The sequence below is a fragment of the Aricia agestis genome, chromosome 9 (assembly GCF_905147365.1).
Source record: "Aricia agestis chromosome 9, ilAriAges1.1, whole genome shotgun sequence".
Lineage (NCBI taxonomy): Eukaryota > Metazoa > Arthropoda > Insecta > Lepidoptera > Lycaenidae > Aricia > Aricia agestis.
In genome coordinates, this window is record NC_056414.1 from 1,001,907 (window position 1) to 1,022,505 (window position 20,599).

Genomic DNA, 20,599 nt, shown 5'->3' on the forward strand with positions numbered 1-20,599 from the left:
GCACTCGTGGGGAGTCTCCAACACGCCTTATAGGAGAGTGCTGCCTGCGCATTACCATGATGGTAAGATCTTCGAATAAGCATTCAAGAAATAAAATAGATTCTCCGACAGTAATTGTTCAAAAGAAAAATGTGAAAAGTGCCAGGCGTGGTCGCTACTGGAATGCACCTGTGTCAAATTAATGAACACAGCTGTATTCCATAATGTACTAGCCTACGAACAATAGAAGTAATAGCTAAGCCGTAAGCAGCTATTTGTTTCAAAAACACCAAAAGGCAAAAAACCTTTCCGGTTACGGAGTTTAAAATCGCTCTTGCTACCCATTTGAAACGGTACTTACACTACACATCTAAATAATTATTGCAACAAATTCTTAGTTTCAACGTCGTCGAATTCGATTTCAACTCCTGAGTACATTGACAGCTTATTAGCGCTTTCAATGCAAAAATATATATTATTTATTATCAGAGAAGTTGATTCCTAGGCAGATGGAGTACCTACATAGTTTGGTCGCGTTACATCAAACCCAGCCGACAGATCACTGAATTGACATGATCCGTCCAAATGGCGTTGGTCTGTCAACTGCTAAGGAATCAATTTCCTCGATGGTACTCCTACCAAACCACCTACCAAACCCCTCATCCAGGCATCAGCGCCCCCCGTCACCGGATGAACAGGTCCAAGCTGCCGAGCGCTCGCGAAGTCAGCCTGACCGTCCACCGGCCCAGTTACCCCCACGACTCCGTCTTCACCGTCATGCTGGCCGTCTGGGGACAGATGGTGGACCACGACATCACCTCTATGGCACTGAGCAAAGGTAACCTACCACCATGAGTAAAGGTAGTACGCGGAAAGGGCGCGTTTGGCTTTATTGCTCCCACACACTGCGGATTTGCATCGCAATGGAATTTTGAGTGGGTGAGTTTTTTTGCAGAATTTTGCGATGCGATGCGAAATCGCAGTTTTTTGAGGGAGCCCTAATGTGAATGAATTGTCAGATTTTCCCAACCTCGCTAAGTGCAGCGATTTTATAGAATCACATTCTTCGCAACGCATTTTTAGGGTTCCGTAGCCAAATGGCAAAAAACGGAACCCTTATAGATTCGTCATGTCTGTCTGTCTGTCTGTCTATCTGTCTGTCTGTCTGTCTGTCCGTCCGTATGTCACAGCCACTTTTCTCCAAAACTGTAAGAGCTATACTATTGACACTTGGTAAAAAGATGCAGTCTGTAAACCGCATTAAGATTTTGATATAAAAATGGAAAAAATATTAAAAATTTTAGGGGTCCCCATAGGTACAACTGAAACAAAAAAAAATTTTTTTCATCTAACCTATGCGTGTGGGATATCTATGGATAGGTCTTCAAAATTCATATTGAAGTTTCTAATATAATTTTTTTCTAACCTGAATAGTTTGCGAAAGAGACTCTTCCAAAATGGTAAAATGTGTGTCGCCCCCCCTCTAACTTCTAAATCATGCCCCTAGCATGATAAGTCTAAAAAAAATATATGATGTACATTACTATAAAAACCACCAACGTAAATTGGTTTAAACGAGATCTAACAAGTAGTTTTTTTTATACGTCTTAAATGGTAAACCTTAAATTAACTTTCATTATATCAACTGAGATATAAAAATAAATCAAAAACCTTTTAATTTCATAAAAATAAACCTTATTGCTGCTGCGGAACCCTTCATGGGCGAGTCCAACTCGCACTTGACCGGTTTTTTAATAATGACCATACAGCTACTTGCATAAGAGAGCAGAGCGTGTAGTTACGTTGATTTTCTTAAGATTTTCTAAGGCTGGAATAAATCTTCATAAATTATTATTTAAAGTTAGAACTTAGAGTAGAGTTCTAAAAAAAATAGCCACATGATCATTAATTTAATGTTTTCGAAGACGAATAAGGTCCCTTTTTTACCCTTTGGGTACGAAACCCTAAAAATTACACAACATTACTTAAGTTCTCACTAATAATACATGCTAAATGTCAACAAGTAGCGCTAGATAAGTAGCGTGGTTAATGGTTATAGTCTGCTTATCCTGTAGTTTTTGGTCTGTATCTATTTTATCATCTTTACATGATATTAAAATGATAAGGATAACAAATTATATTAATAGTGATATAGGTAACATTTTTACGACCTCTTAATTTACTCGAAGACATGACTAAATTAGTCAATTTATAATTTTTGGACTTCTTGTTTGTTCAACAGATAATATTACCATTTTATCAACATTTAAAAAAATACATTCCTATTTTTATAAGAAACGCATTATATTATTATAAATTAGTATTTTTGAAACATTGTCCTTTCCGCTTGTCAGTATTTCTTCGGCCGTCCGCCGAGCAAGCACTCTGGGCAGGTTGGGTAGCTTGCTCGGAGGCTTGTTATTAATAAAGTTTTAATACGTCATAATATAGCTACTAATTATTATATTTGGTAACATAATTTATTTTATTTTACAACAGGACTGCCATATATATGCAGAAAAAATTGCAATCCTTTTAAAAAATCCGCATTGAAATGGCATAATATCGAGAATGAGTAAAATATGTTTGCTTTTATACTAAATATAGGGATTTTTATAGAATGTTCACATTCTGTCCTAATTTTATTGCATCATTATAAATCTATCAATATACCTAATAAATATAATGTAGCAATTTTATTTTTTAAAATAAATATTTCAATTTACTAAAATTTACCTCCACTCTATTCCATATAAATATTTGCTGGGTCCGGCGTACATACACGCAGGTTTTTTTTTTTTCAATTTTGTTAAAAAAGCTAAAACATAAATTACTTTAGCTTATTTCTGAAACCTCATCAATCTAATTTCTGAAACCCAATCACCTCTGAAATTACGAAGATTTTAGATTTTTATACAACGACCATAATTTATTAACACTCTTTTATTATCTTGGGTTGCATGTACATATATTGTATATTATGTATCTTTGAGCACGACTTTTACCTATCTCTAGTAGTCTAATTAATTCGAAACTTTATTAAAATCATTGGAATTAAAAAAAGCGTGATTTTATTGACCATCATTCATTACTGTAAGTATACTTTTATTTACTTCAACCTTTAGCCCGGCCGCACATTATCCGTTCGGACGCCCGCCGGAACGCACTCTGTTCATACATTTTGCTGTAGACCCCGCATACTATCAGATTTCTGACGTGTCAAAATACGTGGTGGGCGTCCGAATTTTTCTGATCAGAAATTCGTATAATGTGCGGCCGGGCTTAAAATGCAAATCTTTTATGGAGTACCTAAGAAATTCTTCCCAACCACCAGGCGCGAACAACAGCGCGATAAAGTGCTGCGGCGACCGCCAGCACCCGGAGTGCTTCCCCGTGGAGTTGGATGTGGAGGACCCCTTCTACAGCTCACACAACCTCACCTGCATGGAGTTCGTGCGGGCTGCCCCGGCTACTGGGTGCCGTTTCGGTAAGCATTCTGCCGTGGGCCGTGCCACTGAGACTAGTCCCGTGACCGTTGTGATGACATTTCGATAAGTATTCTGTTGTGCCAGAGAGATTTTTCCCAGTGACCATCGAGGTGGTGATGAAATAAAAACTAATCTAAAGCTTAATTCCCGTGATTGTGACAGTTATAATTCCTTGGTCTCTCTCATTAATTGTCTGCTTGTGAGTTGTATCTTTGTTGTGAATTGTTACACGTGTCAAGTGGTGGAATACGATACCACGTGGACCAGAATAGTGCAGTGTTACAAATAACACAATATTATAGGCATTCGGGGTAAAACGCCGCACTGGGTAGCGTACTGCGTACTTTACGCAGTACCAATATCTCGGTTAGGGGAGAGCTAGTGGGGGGTAGTTCTTGACAAAAACAACGGCGCTTGAGCCGACATATTATTGAGCTGTCATTTATTGCGCAGTGCGTGACGTGTTGTGGTTCGGAAAAAAATATAAAAAAACATAAATCGGTAAGTTTTTCGAAGTTTTTTTGTGCTAGGGAAAAGTGTGTCACATTATTATGAAGGCAATTATAGAAAATAAATGTTTTCGTTTGTTTTTGATGATTATTTACTAGGCAATTTGCTACAATGCTGTTTTATAACTTAACTTTATTGAGTACCAGGCATTTGAGTGTTGGAAAAAAAAGGAGTGCGTACATTTACCCACAAATTGAGGTAAAAGTACGCAGAAGTAGAAAAAAATAGAAATACTAATTATGGATTAACGGGAACCAAAATGGTCCCAAACTCTACATTTACATACGGTGAAATACGTGTGCTTAATCATAGAATAGAAGGCGTATGCAGTATTACACCTATATCAATTTTATAAGCTTTGGAAAAAAAATGCGTGTGTTTACCCCGAATACCTATATGTAGAATTTTAATTTCTGAATGTTCGCTGTATTGAAACATTTTGGTATCACAGCGACTGGGGTAACGAAATTGCAATGCTGGATGAATCTCAAAGTAACTTGTAAAAGACAATTTGATATTTCCATCAGCTAGACTTTCCACATCCTCTTTAATTAGCACGGAGCCTGACACTTAGCCAATTCCATCACATAATCTTTCAGGACCCAGAGAGCAACTGAACCAGGCGACAGCATTTCTTGATGCATCCTCCATATACGGCTACACGGAGACCAAGACCAGCCGACTGCGGCATGTAGACGGGCAGCTGAGGATGCTGAAAGCTGGTGCGAGGGAACTCCTACCTCCTTCAAAGGATCCCAATGACGGCTGCAACTCCGTGGAAATGATCGCACAGGGCAGATACTGTTTTGAATCAGGTACTTATAATTAAGAAAAATGGTCGAAACTGAAAAACAATAAAATTAAGAAATGAACCTATCAGGTATAATATTCCTGTAGCATATAATATTTGATAGCAGATTTTCAAAAAATATCCTTGATCACTGGATAAATTTTTGTATATTTTGTATGTTTCATACACAGAATAAGCCGCTATAAAAAAAGAATGAAAATGTTTTATTCCAATTACCCCGGTATTCAGCCCCGGCCATCAGATTCTGGTAGACCTATAGTTTGCTATCATCCTGAAAGGAAAAACACAGTTTGTTACGAATACACAGAAGGAAAAAACGACTGTTTCATTCCAGCTTGCTAAGTATTCCCTTTTCAGGGGGTTAAAATGCTTAAAACTTCCTTTCTTCTCAGGTGATGAGCGCGCCAACGAGAACCTGCACCTGACCACGATGCACCTGATCTGGGCGCGGCAGCACAACCGCCTGGCGCAGGAGCTGAGCGCCCTCAACCCGGGGTGGTCTGACGAGACCGTGTTTCAGGAGACACGCAGGATAATCGCAGCGCAGATGCAGCACATTACGTATACGGAGTTCCTGCCATCAATTTTAGGTAACGAATAATAATATTTTTTTAATTTTCACTGTATACAAAAAAAAACATAAAAGCACATAAAAAAGAAAAAAAATTGCTTTAATTGAAGGAAACCATCCCCAAGGTCACTATGTATCTTGCTACAGCAATGCAATAGGTATGCGTTCAACCCATCAATCCCCAAGCGGCAGCCAGCATAACAATTGAAAATCTATTCTGTCTGTGATACTTAAGGTGGAGGTGCTACCAACACATATTGTATAATTTTCGCTTATTTCATTGGTGTCGCAAGAATCAAGATTCAAAATAGTCCTGCCGATCATCTCAGATTTTCTCTTTGTCGTATGCTCCCACCATTTCTAAAGTAGCCTAGCCTAATCTAGAATATGGGAAGGGATAAATATGGGAGGCCCATTTTCAAATATTTCTAATTTACCTGTCAGGTCACGATGTGATGTACGCCCTGGGCCTAAATGTTCACGAAAAGGGATATTCAGACGCGTACGATCCCACCGTAGATCCGTCTATAGCGAACCACTTCGCTTCAGCTGCCTTCAGATTTGCACACACACTGCTACCGGTAAGTAAGTTTCTGATGTATATTATGTCAAAAACCAAATTGATCGTGAAGACTTTGATAGAGACATCATTTATTTCATACCGGTCAGTTAGCCCAAGATGCTAATTGATCATGTCAGCGCTACCAAACTGAAATGCACCAAATCGTTTCGACTCTAAGAACCTTGTGTTTAAGAAAGTGTTTTCATTTATGATTTACGCAATCTAAGTACACCCTTCTTCTGGCGCATTATAATAAAAGTTCACCTCTCCCTCCAGGGTCTTATCCACGCAGTGGACTCCAGCACGGGAACGATCAGCTACATCCACCTGCACGAGATCCTGTTCAACCCGTTCGCGCTGTACAGCAAGCGCGGCAGCAAGTACGCCATTAACTCCGGCATGCACACCCTCGTGCATACCCCCGACCCACACGTTACTTCTGAGGTACCTTGCTAAAGAATATATTTTAGAGACTGTACCTCTCACAATGCTGATCGGATCACGCGTATAGGAAACTTTAAGGATATAAGACTTCTTTACGCTTAAAATTCAGATGCAACCTAATACAAATATAGACAAATATTTACATTTGAATCTAAAAAATGTAACCAAAGGCATACCTACCAGTCTCAAAGTTTGATTTTTTTTAAATAATAAGTTAACGTGGGCGTGGGCGGTGGGCGTGTATACAAGGTATTAAAATGAAAAGGAAAGCTTTATCCCAGCTTTGAGTTACATAAATGAAACATCGCAGTCATATCCTTATCAAGCATCAAGTCTCAGATTGTAAATAGACATTAAATATTCCAGCTGACTGAGCACCTATTCGAGCGCTCCCCATTCCTGGATATCATCAGCAACACCACCGTGAAGAAGCAGCCGTGTGGGCTGGACCTGGTGTCTCTGAACATCCAGCGGGGGAGGGACAACGGCCTGCCCACATACCCCAACTTCAGAGAAGTCTGTGGCCTCTCCCGACCGCAAACCTTCGACGATTTGAGGAACATCTTCGATGAATCTAGTTTGAGCAGAATCGAACAAATCTATGAGTAAGTTATTCATGTTCCATAATAGTGTTACGTGCTAGGGTTCGAGGATTTGGAGAGAAAGACCTGGTGACTCTCTTGAAGACTTTATTCACTAAGTCTAGGTCACCCAAGCACACACTAGGTCACAACACTTAGCACTAAGTCCAAACACTAATCACTAGGTCCAATCACTAAGCACTATCACTGTCCTAGGTCTTAGCCAAGTCGCAGGTTTCACTGGTTCACTCACTATTTGTCACTCCGAAATCGCCTCGAAGATCGCTCAGATCGAACTGAATTGCCGGGCCGTCTACCTGCGGCTTTTTATATGGCGAGACGAATTCCAGAAAGTTCCCGATTCACGTAAACAAGTAAACAACTGGAACTTTCTAGGAGGCTCGAGCATGTACCACCTAGCGCCATCTAGTTTCGAGTAGGGGATTTATGTGTAGTGTGTCGCCTGATCAGTTTCGCTGGTTTGTCGCTAGATGGCACTACGTGTCCGTAAACCATGTACCGTAACAATAGTATCTAAGTTATAGCTTCTTCATTACAAAAGGATAATAATAATTATGTAAAGAATCAACTTTTTGTGAAATATAACGCCATGTTTGTTTTATGAGCAATAATCCATATTCAAGATTAAAGATTGTCAAAAGTATATCCTACTTCCTTCCTACTATAATATTATAAAGGCGAAAGTTTGTTTGGATGTATGGATGTATGGATGTGTGGATGTGTGGATGTATGGATGTTTGTTACTCTTTCACGCAAAAACTACTGAACGGATTTTAATGAAACTTTACAATAATATAGCTTAAACATCAGAATAACACATAGGCTACAATTTTAACCGACTTTCAAAATGAGGGAGGTGTTATGTTCGTTTTCTTATATTCAACGATTACTCCGCCGTTTGTTAACCGATTTTCAAAATGTTTCTTTTGGTATCATCCCAATTTGGTATTATAGTCACAAAAGTGGTGATCTGATGAAGGATCCATAAGTAATCAAGGGAACTCCTCAAAACTTATAGAGAAACATGTGGTGACTTCGGTTTCGTGAGAAGTATTCTAAGCATATGCTACCAACAAGTAAGATTTTGCACCGAGATATACCTGGTATACCGTGGTTCGGAAGGTGCTGAGAGAACTCCTGATTCTTTATAGATACAAGTTTGGGAGTTTCGGCGTGGTTTTAACAACAGAAAGCATATGCTACTATGCAAATTACATTCATTATCATCATCATCATCACTACCATATTATACCATTTCATAGTCTTTTAGATCGAGACTCGAGTTTGTCAAGCTATAATAAAAAAAAATCTATACCTACCTAATATTATAAACCTGAAGAGTATGTTTGCTTGAACGCGTCAATCTCAGGAACTACAGGTCCGATTTAAAAACTTATCTCAGTGTTAGATAGATCATTTATCGAGTAAGACTATAGACTATATTATATTATCACGCTAAGACTAATACGACCGAAGAAACTCAGGAAAATGTGGGAAAAACGGGGGAAATATTTTTTATGTGAAAATGTACGGTTTCTGTAAAATTCCTAATTTACGCGGGCGAAGCCGCGCGGGACATCTAGTATTCCATAAAACTATTATAATGGTTATGGTACAAACGGACTCCTATCCCGGAAATATAGCGTCTTTTCAGGGTGTATAATAAATATTATATTGTTTATTGCGATTCTTCGTTTTTTGGCAAGCCCAATGAGAGATATCCATGCCTCTACAACTCATGTTAGCCCTTAGAAACAAAAGAGGGGTGTTATAAGTTCGATATGCCATGTCACGACTTCCAGCACAGAATAGATAATAGTACAAGTACTTCCAGTAATGTACCGGATCCGGAGACCGGATCCGGTGTTAGCAATTAGCGGCAAAAGTTAATTGAATCAAGCGTTACTTTGAGGAAATCCGTAGCTTAAAATTTTGTATATTATTATTTTTAGCAATATTCCGCGAAATAAACTTAAACCTGTAAATAAATGAGTGAATGTACACATAGGCATGCGTACAGCACGTCCCTCCTTACCCACATTGCCTATGCGTACACTCGCATGCAAGAACGTGCAAATACCACCACTGGTGCTGATGTTGCTGTAACGCATGCCTATGCGGTACACTCACTCATTTACTTACAGGTTGAGGCTTATTTCGCAGAATATTGCCAAAAATAATAATATAATAACTTTTAATTTATGGCAAGAGGGCGCTAGTGTGCAACAGCTGATTTACGTCTCTCAGTTTTCTTCGGTTTAAAAAATATTAAAAGTGTTTATTTAATTGTGAAAAACGTTATATTGGGATTATAGTGAAGTGCTAACCAACATATATTGTGGACTTTGCCTAAATAAAGCGATTAACTCTAATAACAAGTGTAAAAACTATTCAAGTAAACAACGGTTAAAACTGAACTAATAGCAATTTTCTTCAAAAAGTGAACTGTGGAAGAATTTAATATAAAAGTGTCAGTGATATAGTGCAACTACTTACAAACAACTGCAACAAATAAAGAAAGTCACCAAAAATATAACGATGAAATTGCAAAATTGACTGCAACAGCAGCGCCATCTAGTAGAAATTGTCGAAACTAAAATAACAACTAGCAAACTAGTGATCAATTGGTGTACCGATCAAGTTCGTAAAAAATTACGCGAGAGGGCACTACAATACCAAAATTAAGATGGAAGAAGTCATGAAAGCACTTAACATAATTCAGAACGAATTAGACACGCAGAAAAATACAATTATAGAAAGCGCTAAAAATGTAACAGAAACAGTAACACAAAATGTAAACATTATTCTGGAAGAAAACTTCATGTTTTAAATGAAAAATACGAGGACCTCAAAGAAAAAGTGGAAAATCAGGAAAAACGAATTTATTTTTTAGAAAAACAGGCGAAGAAACCGAAAAATCATACCAAATGCTCGAAAATACCATTATTAATTTTGTAATGAAATATTTTTCTCTAGAATTGGACCAACGAGACATTCGTGAAGTTAGTAGGATTGGAAAAAAAGGGGAAAAGCCTCGCCCAATTATGACTTCATTCTCCACACTCGGTACAAAAATAAAAATACTGAAACAAAAAAGAGAAGCCCTCAAAGGAACCCCATTCTATATAACGGAAGACTACCCAAAACAAATACTAGAAAAAAGAAAAGAGCTGCAAGAGCAGGTTGTTGCTGAAAAAAACAAGGGTAATCGAGCATTTATCAAGTACGATAAGCTTATTATACAAGGTACGAGGAAACCCATTGGCAGCAACAAGAGACTACTTACCCAATCTCCCGAATCACCTTCAGACTCTGCAATACATACACAGGCCAATAATAAAAATAAACAACAGACCCAAACGCATAAAAAATTAAGCCAGTGTGAAGGAATTGGAAAGCCAAGCATGCTCAACTTCTTAGTCAACAAAGATCTGAACAACTCTCCCAGCTCTTCAGACAACAACAAGTCAGCCAAAACGTTCTAGCAACTATCGCCCCCCTCTGCAACAAATAATATTATAAATTTAAGTATAGAAAATAAACAACATCTTCCAAGACGGCTGGTCACCCTGGAAGATTACGACCACAACCCTCCAGAGAACAGTAGCACAAAAAATAAATTCTTTATACTTACATACAATGTTAGATCGCTTTCGTCCGAAGCACGTCTTATAGAACTAGCGGAATCGCTAAAAAATATAAATTATGATATAATAGGTTTATCAGAAATACGTCGCTTGGGCACAAAAATATTAGAGTACGAGAACTATATACTATGCCACACAGGACTCACTCAAGGACAGTATGGAGTTGGTTTTCTTATAAGAAAATGTCACAAAAATATAATAGAGAGCTTCACAGGGATCTCAGATAGAGTTGCATTACTAAACATAGCCGTAAATGGTAAAAAAATGACACTTATCCAGGTGTATGCTCCAACTGAAACAGCAAGTGATAGCGACATTGAACTATTTTATGAGAACTTGTACAGAGCTATGGAAATCTCATATAACACTTTAATAATCATGGGCGACTTTAACGCAAAAATAGGTAAACCTAGAGTCGACGAATATTTAATAATGAAGCCAAATGGTTACGGATAAAGAAATCCAAGAGGTCAAAGACTGGTAAACTTTGCTCTCGAGAACAAAATGGCAATTATCAATACATATTTTATAAAAAAACCAAAACAGAGGTGGACATGGCGCTCACCAGACGGAAAATATAAAAACGAAATCGATTATACTCTGACAAACAAACCTAGCATCGTTCAAAACTCTGAAGTACTAAACCTAAATTATTCATCGGATCACAGGCCTGTTAGAGCAACAATAATTCTATCTCAACAAAAAAAGAGCCGCTCTAGTTTTAATAACACTCAGAACTCTACATTAAATACCTTGCAGGGGATAACAGAATACAAAGAGTGTATTAAAACCTACTTAAAAAACTCACTAGATCGACAAGAAAATATCCCTATTCAAACGTGTTATGACCTCATACAAAATGCTATCACTCAAAGCCTCCAGTCCGCTCGGCCACCGGAAGAAAATAAACATAAAAGACACAAAATACTATCAGATAATACTCTAGCGCTCATGGAAAGAAGGCACATACTTCAAAATACTAAACATAAGACAAGATCAATGAAAAATTAGCTTACAGCACTATACAAACTAGTTAGCAAACGAATTAAATACGACTACACAAAGTACAGATTGGAAAATATCAAGAAACACCTCTCCCAGACAGGAAGCTCTAGGAAAGCCTTTAAAGAGCTGAAAACTAGTAAAAATTGGATAGACGGACTGAAAAGCGGGGGTAGAGTGCTAAACAGTCGCAGAGATGTTATTAAAATTGCAACAGACTTCTACAAAGAACTCTACAGCGCCCAAGAACGCGTTATCTACGATGCGGACGACATTGACTGGTCTAGCGCGTATTCTAAAGAAATCACACCATTTCATATAACAGAGACTGTTCAAGCGTTAGAGAAATTAAAATCGGACAAATGCCCAGGCTCGGATAATATAACCAACATAGCAATAAAAACGGCCAAATCGGTACTTGCTCTACCCCTCACTAACCTTTTCAACAGAATTTTGGAGAGTTCTCAAATCCCATCACAATGGTCGGTATCAAATATAATTCTTATCTATAAAAAAGGAGACCCATACGACATAGCAAACTATCGACCTATAAGCCTACTCCCTTGCTTATACAAGCTGTTCTCTTCTCTACTCAACCAAAGAATAAGCGCTACCCTTGAAAGTGAACAACCGGTGGAACAGGCAGGTTTTAGAAAGAGTTTTTCTACTATCGACCACATACACACCCTGGAGCAAATAATTGAAAAATACCAAGAGAGACAGAGAACTCTATATGTAGCTTTTATTGACTACAAAAAAGCTTTTGACACAGTTTCACATAGAAGTATCTGGAAAGCGCTGATAGAGCAAGGAGTAGAGGTAGGCTACATAAATGTTATAAAAAGTTTATATGACAACAACATTGGCAGAGTAAAACTGGACAGAGTCGGTCAGAACTTCCCCATAAAGCGCGGCGTAAGACAAGGCGATCCGATCTCTCCCAAATTGTTCATATCCATCCTAGAATCGATCATAAGAAAATTGGATTGGAAAACTACAGGACTCTATATAGACGGAAAATACCTAAGCCACCTTCGCTTTGCCGACGACTTGGCTCTTCTATCTGAGTCAGTATCTGAACTACAAGGCATGATAGAATCTCTTAATGTAGTGGGTAGAGAGGTGGGCTTAGAGATGAATTTATCCAAAACAATGATCATGACTAATAGCTTGGAGAAAATAATAAAAATAGACAACGAAGCACTCAAGTACACAAATAAATATGTTTACTTAGGAAAACAGATCAGTTTCGGAAAAGACAGCAACTATTCAGAAGTAGAGCGACGTATTCAACTGACCTGGAATAAATACTGGAGTCTCAAAGAGATTTTCAAAAGTAACTTACCAGTTAGCATAAAAACAAAAACCATGACGAGCTGCCTGCTACCGTGTCTAACTTACGGTTGCCAGACATGGAAATACACAGCTAAAGTAAAGAGAAAAATTATTACATGCCAACGAGGCATGGAAAGAAGCATGTTAAAGATAAGAAGAATTGAAAAAATTAGACATACAAAAATAAGAGAGGAAACAAAAGCAACGGATGCTTTGTGCTACGCTCATAAATTAAAATGGAAGTGGGCCGGCCATGTAGCCAGATTGTCGGATGAACGTTGGACCATAAGAGTGACACGATGGAATGGCCCGCTCGGTAAGCGTAACAGAGGCAGACCGCTTAAAAGATGGGCAGACGATATTAAATCTATAGCCGGGGCACGATGGACAAACATAGCCCAAGATAGAGAAAATTGGGCATCTCTGGAGGAGGCCTTCACCCGCGGAGGGGTTCTGGATGATTAATAATTAGTTTAATTCCTACATATTTCGTTTTTTTTTATTCTTAGTGTATTAATCGTCTACGAAATAAAGGCTTTTTTATTTTATTTATTTAATTTATGGCAAACTGATATAGTTGTTACATAAATAACTTATTTTAAATGCATATTGCATAACCCGGTACGGTTGATAGGTGGTGCTGGTGACACATGAGTTACTTTTAAATGATGAATAACAAATTGATCTATATCGTTTTAATATTAACTTGCCATTAACTACAGCTAAGTATGGTGGTGGGGAGGGTGCAGGTTCGATCCTGGGTAAATAGAATAGAATATTATTCTCTTCTATTCTATTCGATCGAATACGATCATGGGTAAAGGCGTGAACCAATGAGACATTTTCAGATTTCAAGTACATAATAATATGGATGCTCGTACGGTGAAGGAAACATCGTGACGAAACTCGGAAATGGTTAGTCCCAGACGTATTGAACTGCTCAATTGCTCATTCTTCTAGACTAGGCCTAGGCCATAATACCGTATGTGCTTGAGCAACCATACTGACATAATATTGTATAATCTTATACCAGGCACTACCGTATTTAAAGAGTGATACTGTCTCACTTTGAAAATACTGCATAAATCAGCTACAAGTGAAAGGGAATTAAAAAGCAAAAATATGATGATTTTCGGTTTTTAGTTTAATTTCGTCAATCCGGCCGGATCCGACCGGATCCGGCCGGATTGATGGGAACCCGGTCAAATCCGGTCCGGATTGAAAATGACGCCGGATTGCAATCCCTACCGGATTGTATTCTGATTCCTGACACTTATTAGATTTTTGAATTTTTTTTTTTAATAATATAAGGGGGAAACCGGGTTATTTATGGAAAGCAACTACCGTCGATTAGGGGTCGCAAACCGGGATCCCGAATTTCGAAAATACCGGGATACCGGGCCAAATTTAGGTCTTATCAATACCGGTATTCATTTTACAAAAACCGGGATATTCGGTATTTTCTGTTTTAGTAAAATTAATTAAAAAAACAAATACAAATAGCAAAAGTTAGGCGCCATTTTATTAAAATTACGTTCTTTTTAGTTATGGGTAACCATAATTATTAAATAAGTACTTAATACTTAATGGGTTTCAAAAAGATTCACATAATATGTGGATTGTGGATCTTTTATCAGCCACAGCTTTATACTAAACACCATATTTTATCGTAGTTGTCTTAAACGTCTACGTTCCCAAATGCTGAAATTTTCACGTGTCTATCGTTAAAGGCTCAAGAGTAACGTTCATTGTTCAGTAACATCAGACTCAGGAAACAACTCATGAACTCATAAAATTCAAATATATAGCACAAATTATGCTTGCTATTATTATAGTTATAAGGAACACCAACATTTTTAAATCCCTTATATTGAAAGATTCAGAAGATCCTTTTAGTGACTTCTGAACCAACAAACAACTTGGAATGAAAACTCATCAAATCAGTAAGTGGTGTACGGCTGCATTAATTTAAGCAATGCTGAAATTCGCAAATACCTTTTTTTAAAGACTCGGGAGATCTGTTCAGCAACCTTGTATCCAAAAGCGGCAGATTTCATTCCTGGTGTGGTTCATCCTCCAAAAAAGCTTCTCTCCGGAAGCAGGAGGCTTACCAATCCTGGGCCAATGCAATGTCTGCTCGGGATTTAAATACCAGCACAATTTAAGGGATTTAAATACCCCCTTACACATACATATACAATGGAGTACAACCTTGGCTATAGGTCTCTCAAGAAAGAGATCACTCGGGCAAAGAAACAGCACGTCAATAGAATTGCTAAGAGACTAGACTGCCTTCCCTCGGGAACCCGTGCATTCTGGTCTCTGGCCAGAACTATTGAAGGGAATTTCTGCACGTAGGAAATAGTTCGTTAGCACACGACGCAAAAGACTAATCCGATCTTCTGGGTAAGGTCTTTTCGTCAAACTCGACCCTAGATGACGGGTGACAGAAACCGCCGACCATACTGCGATGCACGAACATCATGTCGAATATTCGGTTTCATCAGCGCTCAGTGTGATTAGCCCTCTATTTCCTTGATATCCAAGTCGAGTGGGCCTGACGGAATCCTATGCCTACATGTTTTGATGAGTCTGCGAAATACGGACAACCGTTGGTAGAGTTGGGGTGGGTTGATCGTGCCCATAGGCCGCCTTAGCGGGGAGTGAAGCACCGTGGGGTTTTAGTGGGTAGTTCCTCGGAGCGTCCCATACATACCCCAGTCGATGCCCCAATCCACTGGGGATGCGCAAAGCATTTCCCCATGTAAAAAAGGGCATACCTTGATATAAATCTAACTTTTTGGTAGTATTTGCCTAATAAACTTATTATTTTGTGTAATTTCTCCCGATTTGACATGGATTCCATCATTATATCACCACTTTTGTGAACGTGGTACCAAATTCGAGTTTATAATCTACAAACTACAAAGAACGTAGCTTTTCAAAGGTAAAATAATTTTTAAAATCAGTTCAAATTTTGTTTTTTTCGAAAGATAAATTGATTTAGGTTAGATACCTACTTACTATTCCTCTGCAAACTAATTTTATTGTACTAAATTTGTTAACTTTAGCTTAATCCCGGAAATGCCGAAAATACCGGTTTACCGGTATTGGTCTGGAGCCAATACCGAAAATACCGGTTTTGCTTAAATTGTTCGGTATTGCGACCCCTACCGTCGATCATGGACACTCGCAATATTAGAAGAGCTGCAGGTGCGTCGCCGGCCTTTTAAGAGAAATACGCTCTCTTCTTAAAGATTTGCAGGTGGTATTGGTCCGGAAATACTGCTGGTGATAGTTCATTCCAATTTCCAGAGTTTTGCAGTGCGCGGCAGACAGTTACGCGAAAAACGCACGGTAGAAGACTGCCACTCATCGGGGTGATGAGGATGGTATATTTTTCGGGTTTTCTTAATTTACCATTAATTATATCTTTCTAGGAGCGTGGACGACATAGACCTATACACCGGTGGCCTGGCTGAGCGGCCTCATGGGCGACTCCTGGGCCCCACCTTCACGTGTCTCATCGCCGACCAGTTCCTGCGCCTGAAGATCGGAGACAGGTTCTGGTATGAGACCAGCGATCCTGTTATACAATTCTCTGAAGGTAGGAAACTTAAAAACTATTTGGAGGAAAAACGATTTGACAACACCTTCTTACTTTACCACATAGAGGAGCTTGGTATTTTCAGCTTTTGCTTATTTGGTTGCGACAACTAAACATTGGCATGAATGGGCCGGTTCGACGAACTGACTGTACCAATATTAATTAGGAACCACCGTTAAAAGCGATAAACATGATTCGCCATTGCCCATTTCCATCCAACTCGAGTTCAAGTCTCTTAGCGATATAAAAGTACTATTAGAGAAGTTGATTCCTAGGCAGATGGTGGGACCTAAGTAATTTGGTCGCGTTACGTCAAACCCATCCGACAGATCACAGCTAACATTGAATTGACATGGTCCGACCAAATGACGTAGGTCCGTCAACTGCCTGTGAATGAATTTCATTGATGGTGCTAAACCTGCCATATATATTTTCAGAGCAACTAGCAGAGATCCGGAAGACAACCCTGGCGGGAGTGTTCTGCGCCAACGAGGTCGACTTGGAGTTGGTTCAGCCCCGGATAATGGAGGCGGCGAGTCTCACGAATCCGCTGATGCAGTGTCAGCTACTGCCGCAGCCCACCTTCGAACCCTGGGCAGACTTAGAGATCCCGAGGTCTAAGAGAATGAAGAAAATTAGAAATTGATTTGGTGAGAGAAGAGTGAAAGAGGTGAGAGGAATGGATGGAATAAGTTATTGATTGTATCTATTAATATTCACGTTAAAATTGTAGCTCAAATTGATAAATCTAGTATGGTCAACATAATTATTACGCACTGAATTCTTAAAGTTACTTTAAATAACACTACACCTAGTAAATTAAAATAGCAATATATTTTATGTTGGTATGTTTCTAATAATTTGACGACGGCATACCAATTTAAAAATCCGGCCAAGTGCGAGTCGACTCAACTACGAGAAAACATGGCCAAAAGAATAACTATTGCTGTATTAGAGCCCCCTATAAATATAAATTTTATTTTACTTTTAGTGTTTTTTATACCGGCAACAGAAATACTTGCACAATTTATAGAAATTTTAGAAGTCTAGATATAGTGGTTCTTGAGATACAGCCTGGAGACAGACAGGCGGACAGACATCGAAGTCTCAGTAATAGGACCCTATTACGTTTTGTGTCGTTTTTAGGGTTCCGTAGTCAACAAGGAACCCTTATAGTTTCGGTCTGTCCGTCCGTCTGTCTGTCTGTCCGTCTGTCTGTCCGTCCGTCTGTCTGTCCGCGGTTTTGCTCAGAGACTATAGGACCTACAAAGCTGTAATTTGGCATGAATACACATACCGACAAAATGGTACATGAAATCTTAATTTTTTTTTTATGGTACCTTCCCTACACATCAAGCGGGGATGATTATTTTTTTCGCGTTCACCCCATCGTGTGGGGTGTCGTTGGATAGGTCTTTTAAAAATATTATGAGTTTTCCCAGATCATTTTCCGATTTAGGGATCCGTTAGCAAAATATTAAGTTTTAAAGTGGAAAAAATCGTTAGAGTCCAGTGTACTCCTTCTACCAGCTAAACGGTTGCTTCTGGAAATGTGAAAAAATTCATGGGAGTAGGAAATATGCTGAATTTAAAAGGAAAACTATCACAGCTAAGTGGACTTCATAAGTTATTGAGTAATAGTCGATCAACTAAAAAAAATGTATTCGGCGAAGTATAAAGGAATTTTTCGTTCAAATTCCCTTGAACGTAACTGAGATGATGTTGTTAGTAGTGTAAAACACATTATAAATGTACATTCATTGACCATACAAAAATTATCAAAGACTAGCGGTACTACGGAACCCTATATTGCGCGTGGCCCGACACGCACTTGGCCGGTTTTACCCTTTGGGTAAGGAACGCTAAAACGACATAATTATTTTTAAAATAGATTTGTTCAATAAGTTAAGTAGGCCTAAACAATTTTAGTTTTAAAGTTTTTAATTATTACATCCTACGATCATTTTATTATTTTTTAATTAAGTAAGCATACTGAAGTAACATCGATTGCTTTTTACGATCAGATAATATTTTTAATTGCGTAGTCCTAAGTAATGATGATGATTTCTCCTTACGATCATTTGTAATGAAAATATCATTTAAGTTGGTTTAATTAGTTAAGTGATACTGAATACTTAGTACGATCATTTTTAAGCAATTCTACCTAATATTGGGTAATTTTTACTATTTTTATGTTTTTATTGTTGATAGATATATGATTTGATGATATATGTTTTTAATATTTTGAATTACGTAGGCGTTAGTAATATTTTTACGATCAGATATTGTTATTTTTAAATAGGCAGTCCCAATGTAGGTACTATGTTGATAGCTCCTTAGTCCTTACGATCATTTTCTAGTTTTTAAGTTAGCTGACTATAAGTATTTAGATAAGCATGAATAGAATAAGTTATTCTCAACTTTGATCAAAACATATTAATAATGCTAACCTATTAGAAAGTAAGAAGATATTATAATCTTCAGTTTAAAGATCACCGTTTAGTGTTTACTATACAGAGTGTAACAAAACTAAGTTATACACTATACAGAGTGCAATTAAACCTTCCGGCCAAATTTTGATATACTCCATGTTAAAAATAAAAATACACGTATTTTTTCTTTTATAATCACTCAGTACTAAAATGTTGAGAAATAGCTTCCGAAAGTTATCCTAAAAAACATAATGGACACGACCCGCGCGCGCACCACCCCCCGCGGGCCGCGTCACCCCCGCTCATACTCACTGCCGCGAAGTGACCGTTCTGCAACGATTTTTTTTGGTTAAATGGACCTAAGCCCTGGAAAAATTTGGCAGGTAGGTTTAATTGCACATAAGGCCCTAAAGTATTATCACTTAGTTTTGTGACACCCGTATTTTAAAATCAATTTGTCGGCTCTACTACACCAAATTCTAGTGTATCATTAATCCCTTATTACTAGATATTTCTGGAGATTTCTGGCACTAGTTTATACTCAATGGAAATATCCACCAAAGTCTTTGTAAAGCTGTATTTTTGGGGATAAAAAAATATTTGTGTTTATAAGGCTGTACAGTTTACAATATTTGTGTCTATAAGGCTGCACAGTTTACAATATTTGTGTCTATAAGGCTGCACAGTTTACACAAAGCAACCCTGCTTGTAAAGCGTCACTACAGTGGCAGCAGCAACCCAAGCCCTTCCGCAAATCGCAATGCCATCTCAGCATTGCAGAAGGGCAGAGGGCACGAGGTCCTCTTAGAATTATTGCTTGTGACATTTTTTGTAAGTACACACTACACTATCAATGGTGGAGTTACTAGTAGAGAATTTTAAATTAATTAATTATAATATAATTCTAGTTTTATGGTGGCTTTCCGATCATTGCCGCAAGCGACCGCGATCGACAATAATTAAAACAAAATGACACAGTCTTATGACTTAGGCTTCTATTTGCTGTACGCCATTACAAAGCAGCGGCGGCATGGGTCGCTAAACCAGCCTTTCCCAAAGTGGGCGATAACGCCCCCTTGTGGGTGGAAGGTGTATGACCCGGAAAAAAAATGGGGGCGTTGTGTAGAGACTTGGCGGTGATTTGTAATTTCATTTCATCTGGATGCATTTTAAATTGAAAGTTGAAACAAGGGGGGGCGCTAGAACATCACTTTATCTCGAAGTGGGCAATAGACAAAATAAGTTTGGGAACCCCTGCGCTAGAGCAAGGTCGATACTCGATAGAAAATGAAACTTATAGCCTTTATTATAAAGTGCCATTTTGTTTGAATTTTTGTGGGTCGCGGTCGCTTACTGCAAAGAATGGCAAAGATCGGAAAGCCACCTTTACAGTTTACACCTTTAGGGCCGCGCCACACCGGAATGGCAGCGGCGAGGCGAGCACTTTCAGTGTCATATGATTTTAAACTTTATCTTCACTATTCTAATACATAGTATCGCCACAGAATAGTTAATAGTACACATAGTATCGCTTGAGAAGTCTACGGCCGCCCGTAGCCGCTCGTGGTCGCTCGTGGCCGCGATTTCTCAAGCGATACTATGTATTACA

The 20,599-nt window shown here is 38.5% G+C and overlaps 1 protein-coding gene across 1 annotated transcript; it reads left to right on the forward strand.

The window, feature by feature from the left end:
- The first annotated feature begins 695 nt into the window (after window positions 1-695).
- On the forward strand, window positions 696-17,224 carry LOC121730416 (peroxidase-like protein 3). Its single transcript, XM_042119443.1, has 9 exons — window positions 696-817; window positions 3,314-3,466; window positions 4,577-4,792; window positions 5,181-5,378; window positions 5,804-5,940; window positions 6,198-6,365; window positions 6,732-6,970; window positions 16,392-16,558; window positions 16,996-17,224. Exons 1-9 carry the CDS (start codon window positions 757-759, stop codon window positions 17,202-17,204), a joined length of 1,548 nt encoding a protein of 515 aa, XP_041975377.1. The 5' UTR covers window positions 696-756; the 3' UTR covers window positions 17,205-17,224.
- Window positions 17,225-20,599: the final 3,375 nt, after the last annotated feature.

Coding starts and splice junctions, on each gene's coding strand:
- LOC121730416 (XM_042119443.1), top strand. CDS start 757: ATGCTGGCCGTCTGGGGACAGATGGTGGACCACGACATCACCTCTATG. Junction 6,971..16,391: donor AGAATCGAACAAATCTATGA/GTAAGTTATTCA, acceptor ATATCTTTCTAG/GAGCGTGGACGACATAGACC. Junction 16,559..16,995: donor TGTTATACAATTCTCTGAAG/GTAGGAAACTTA, acceptor ATATATTTTCAG/AGCAACTAGCAGAGATCCGG.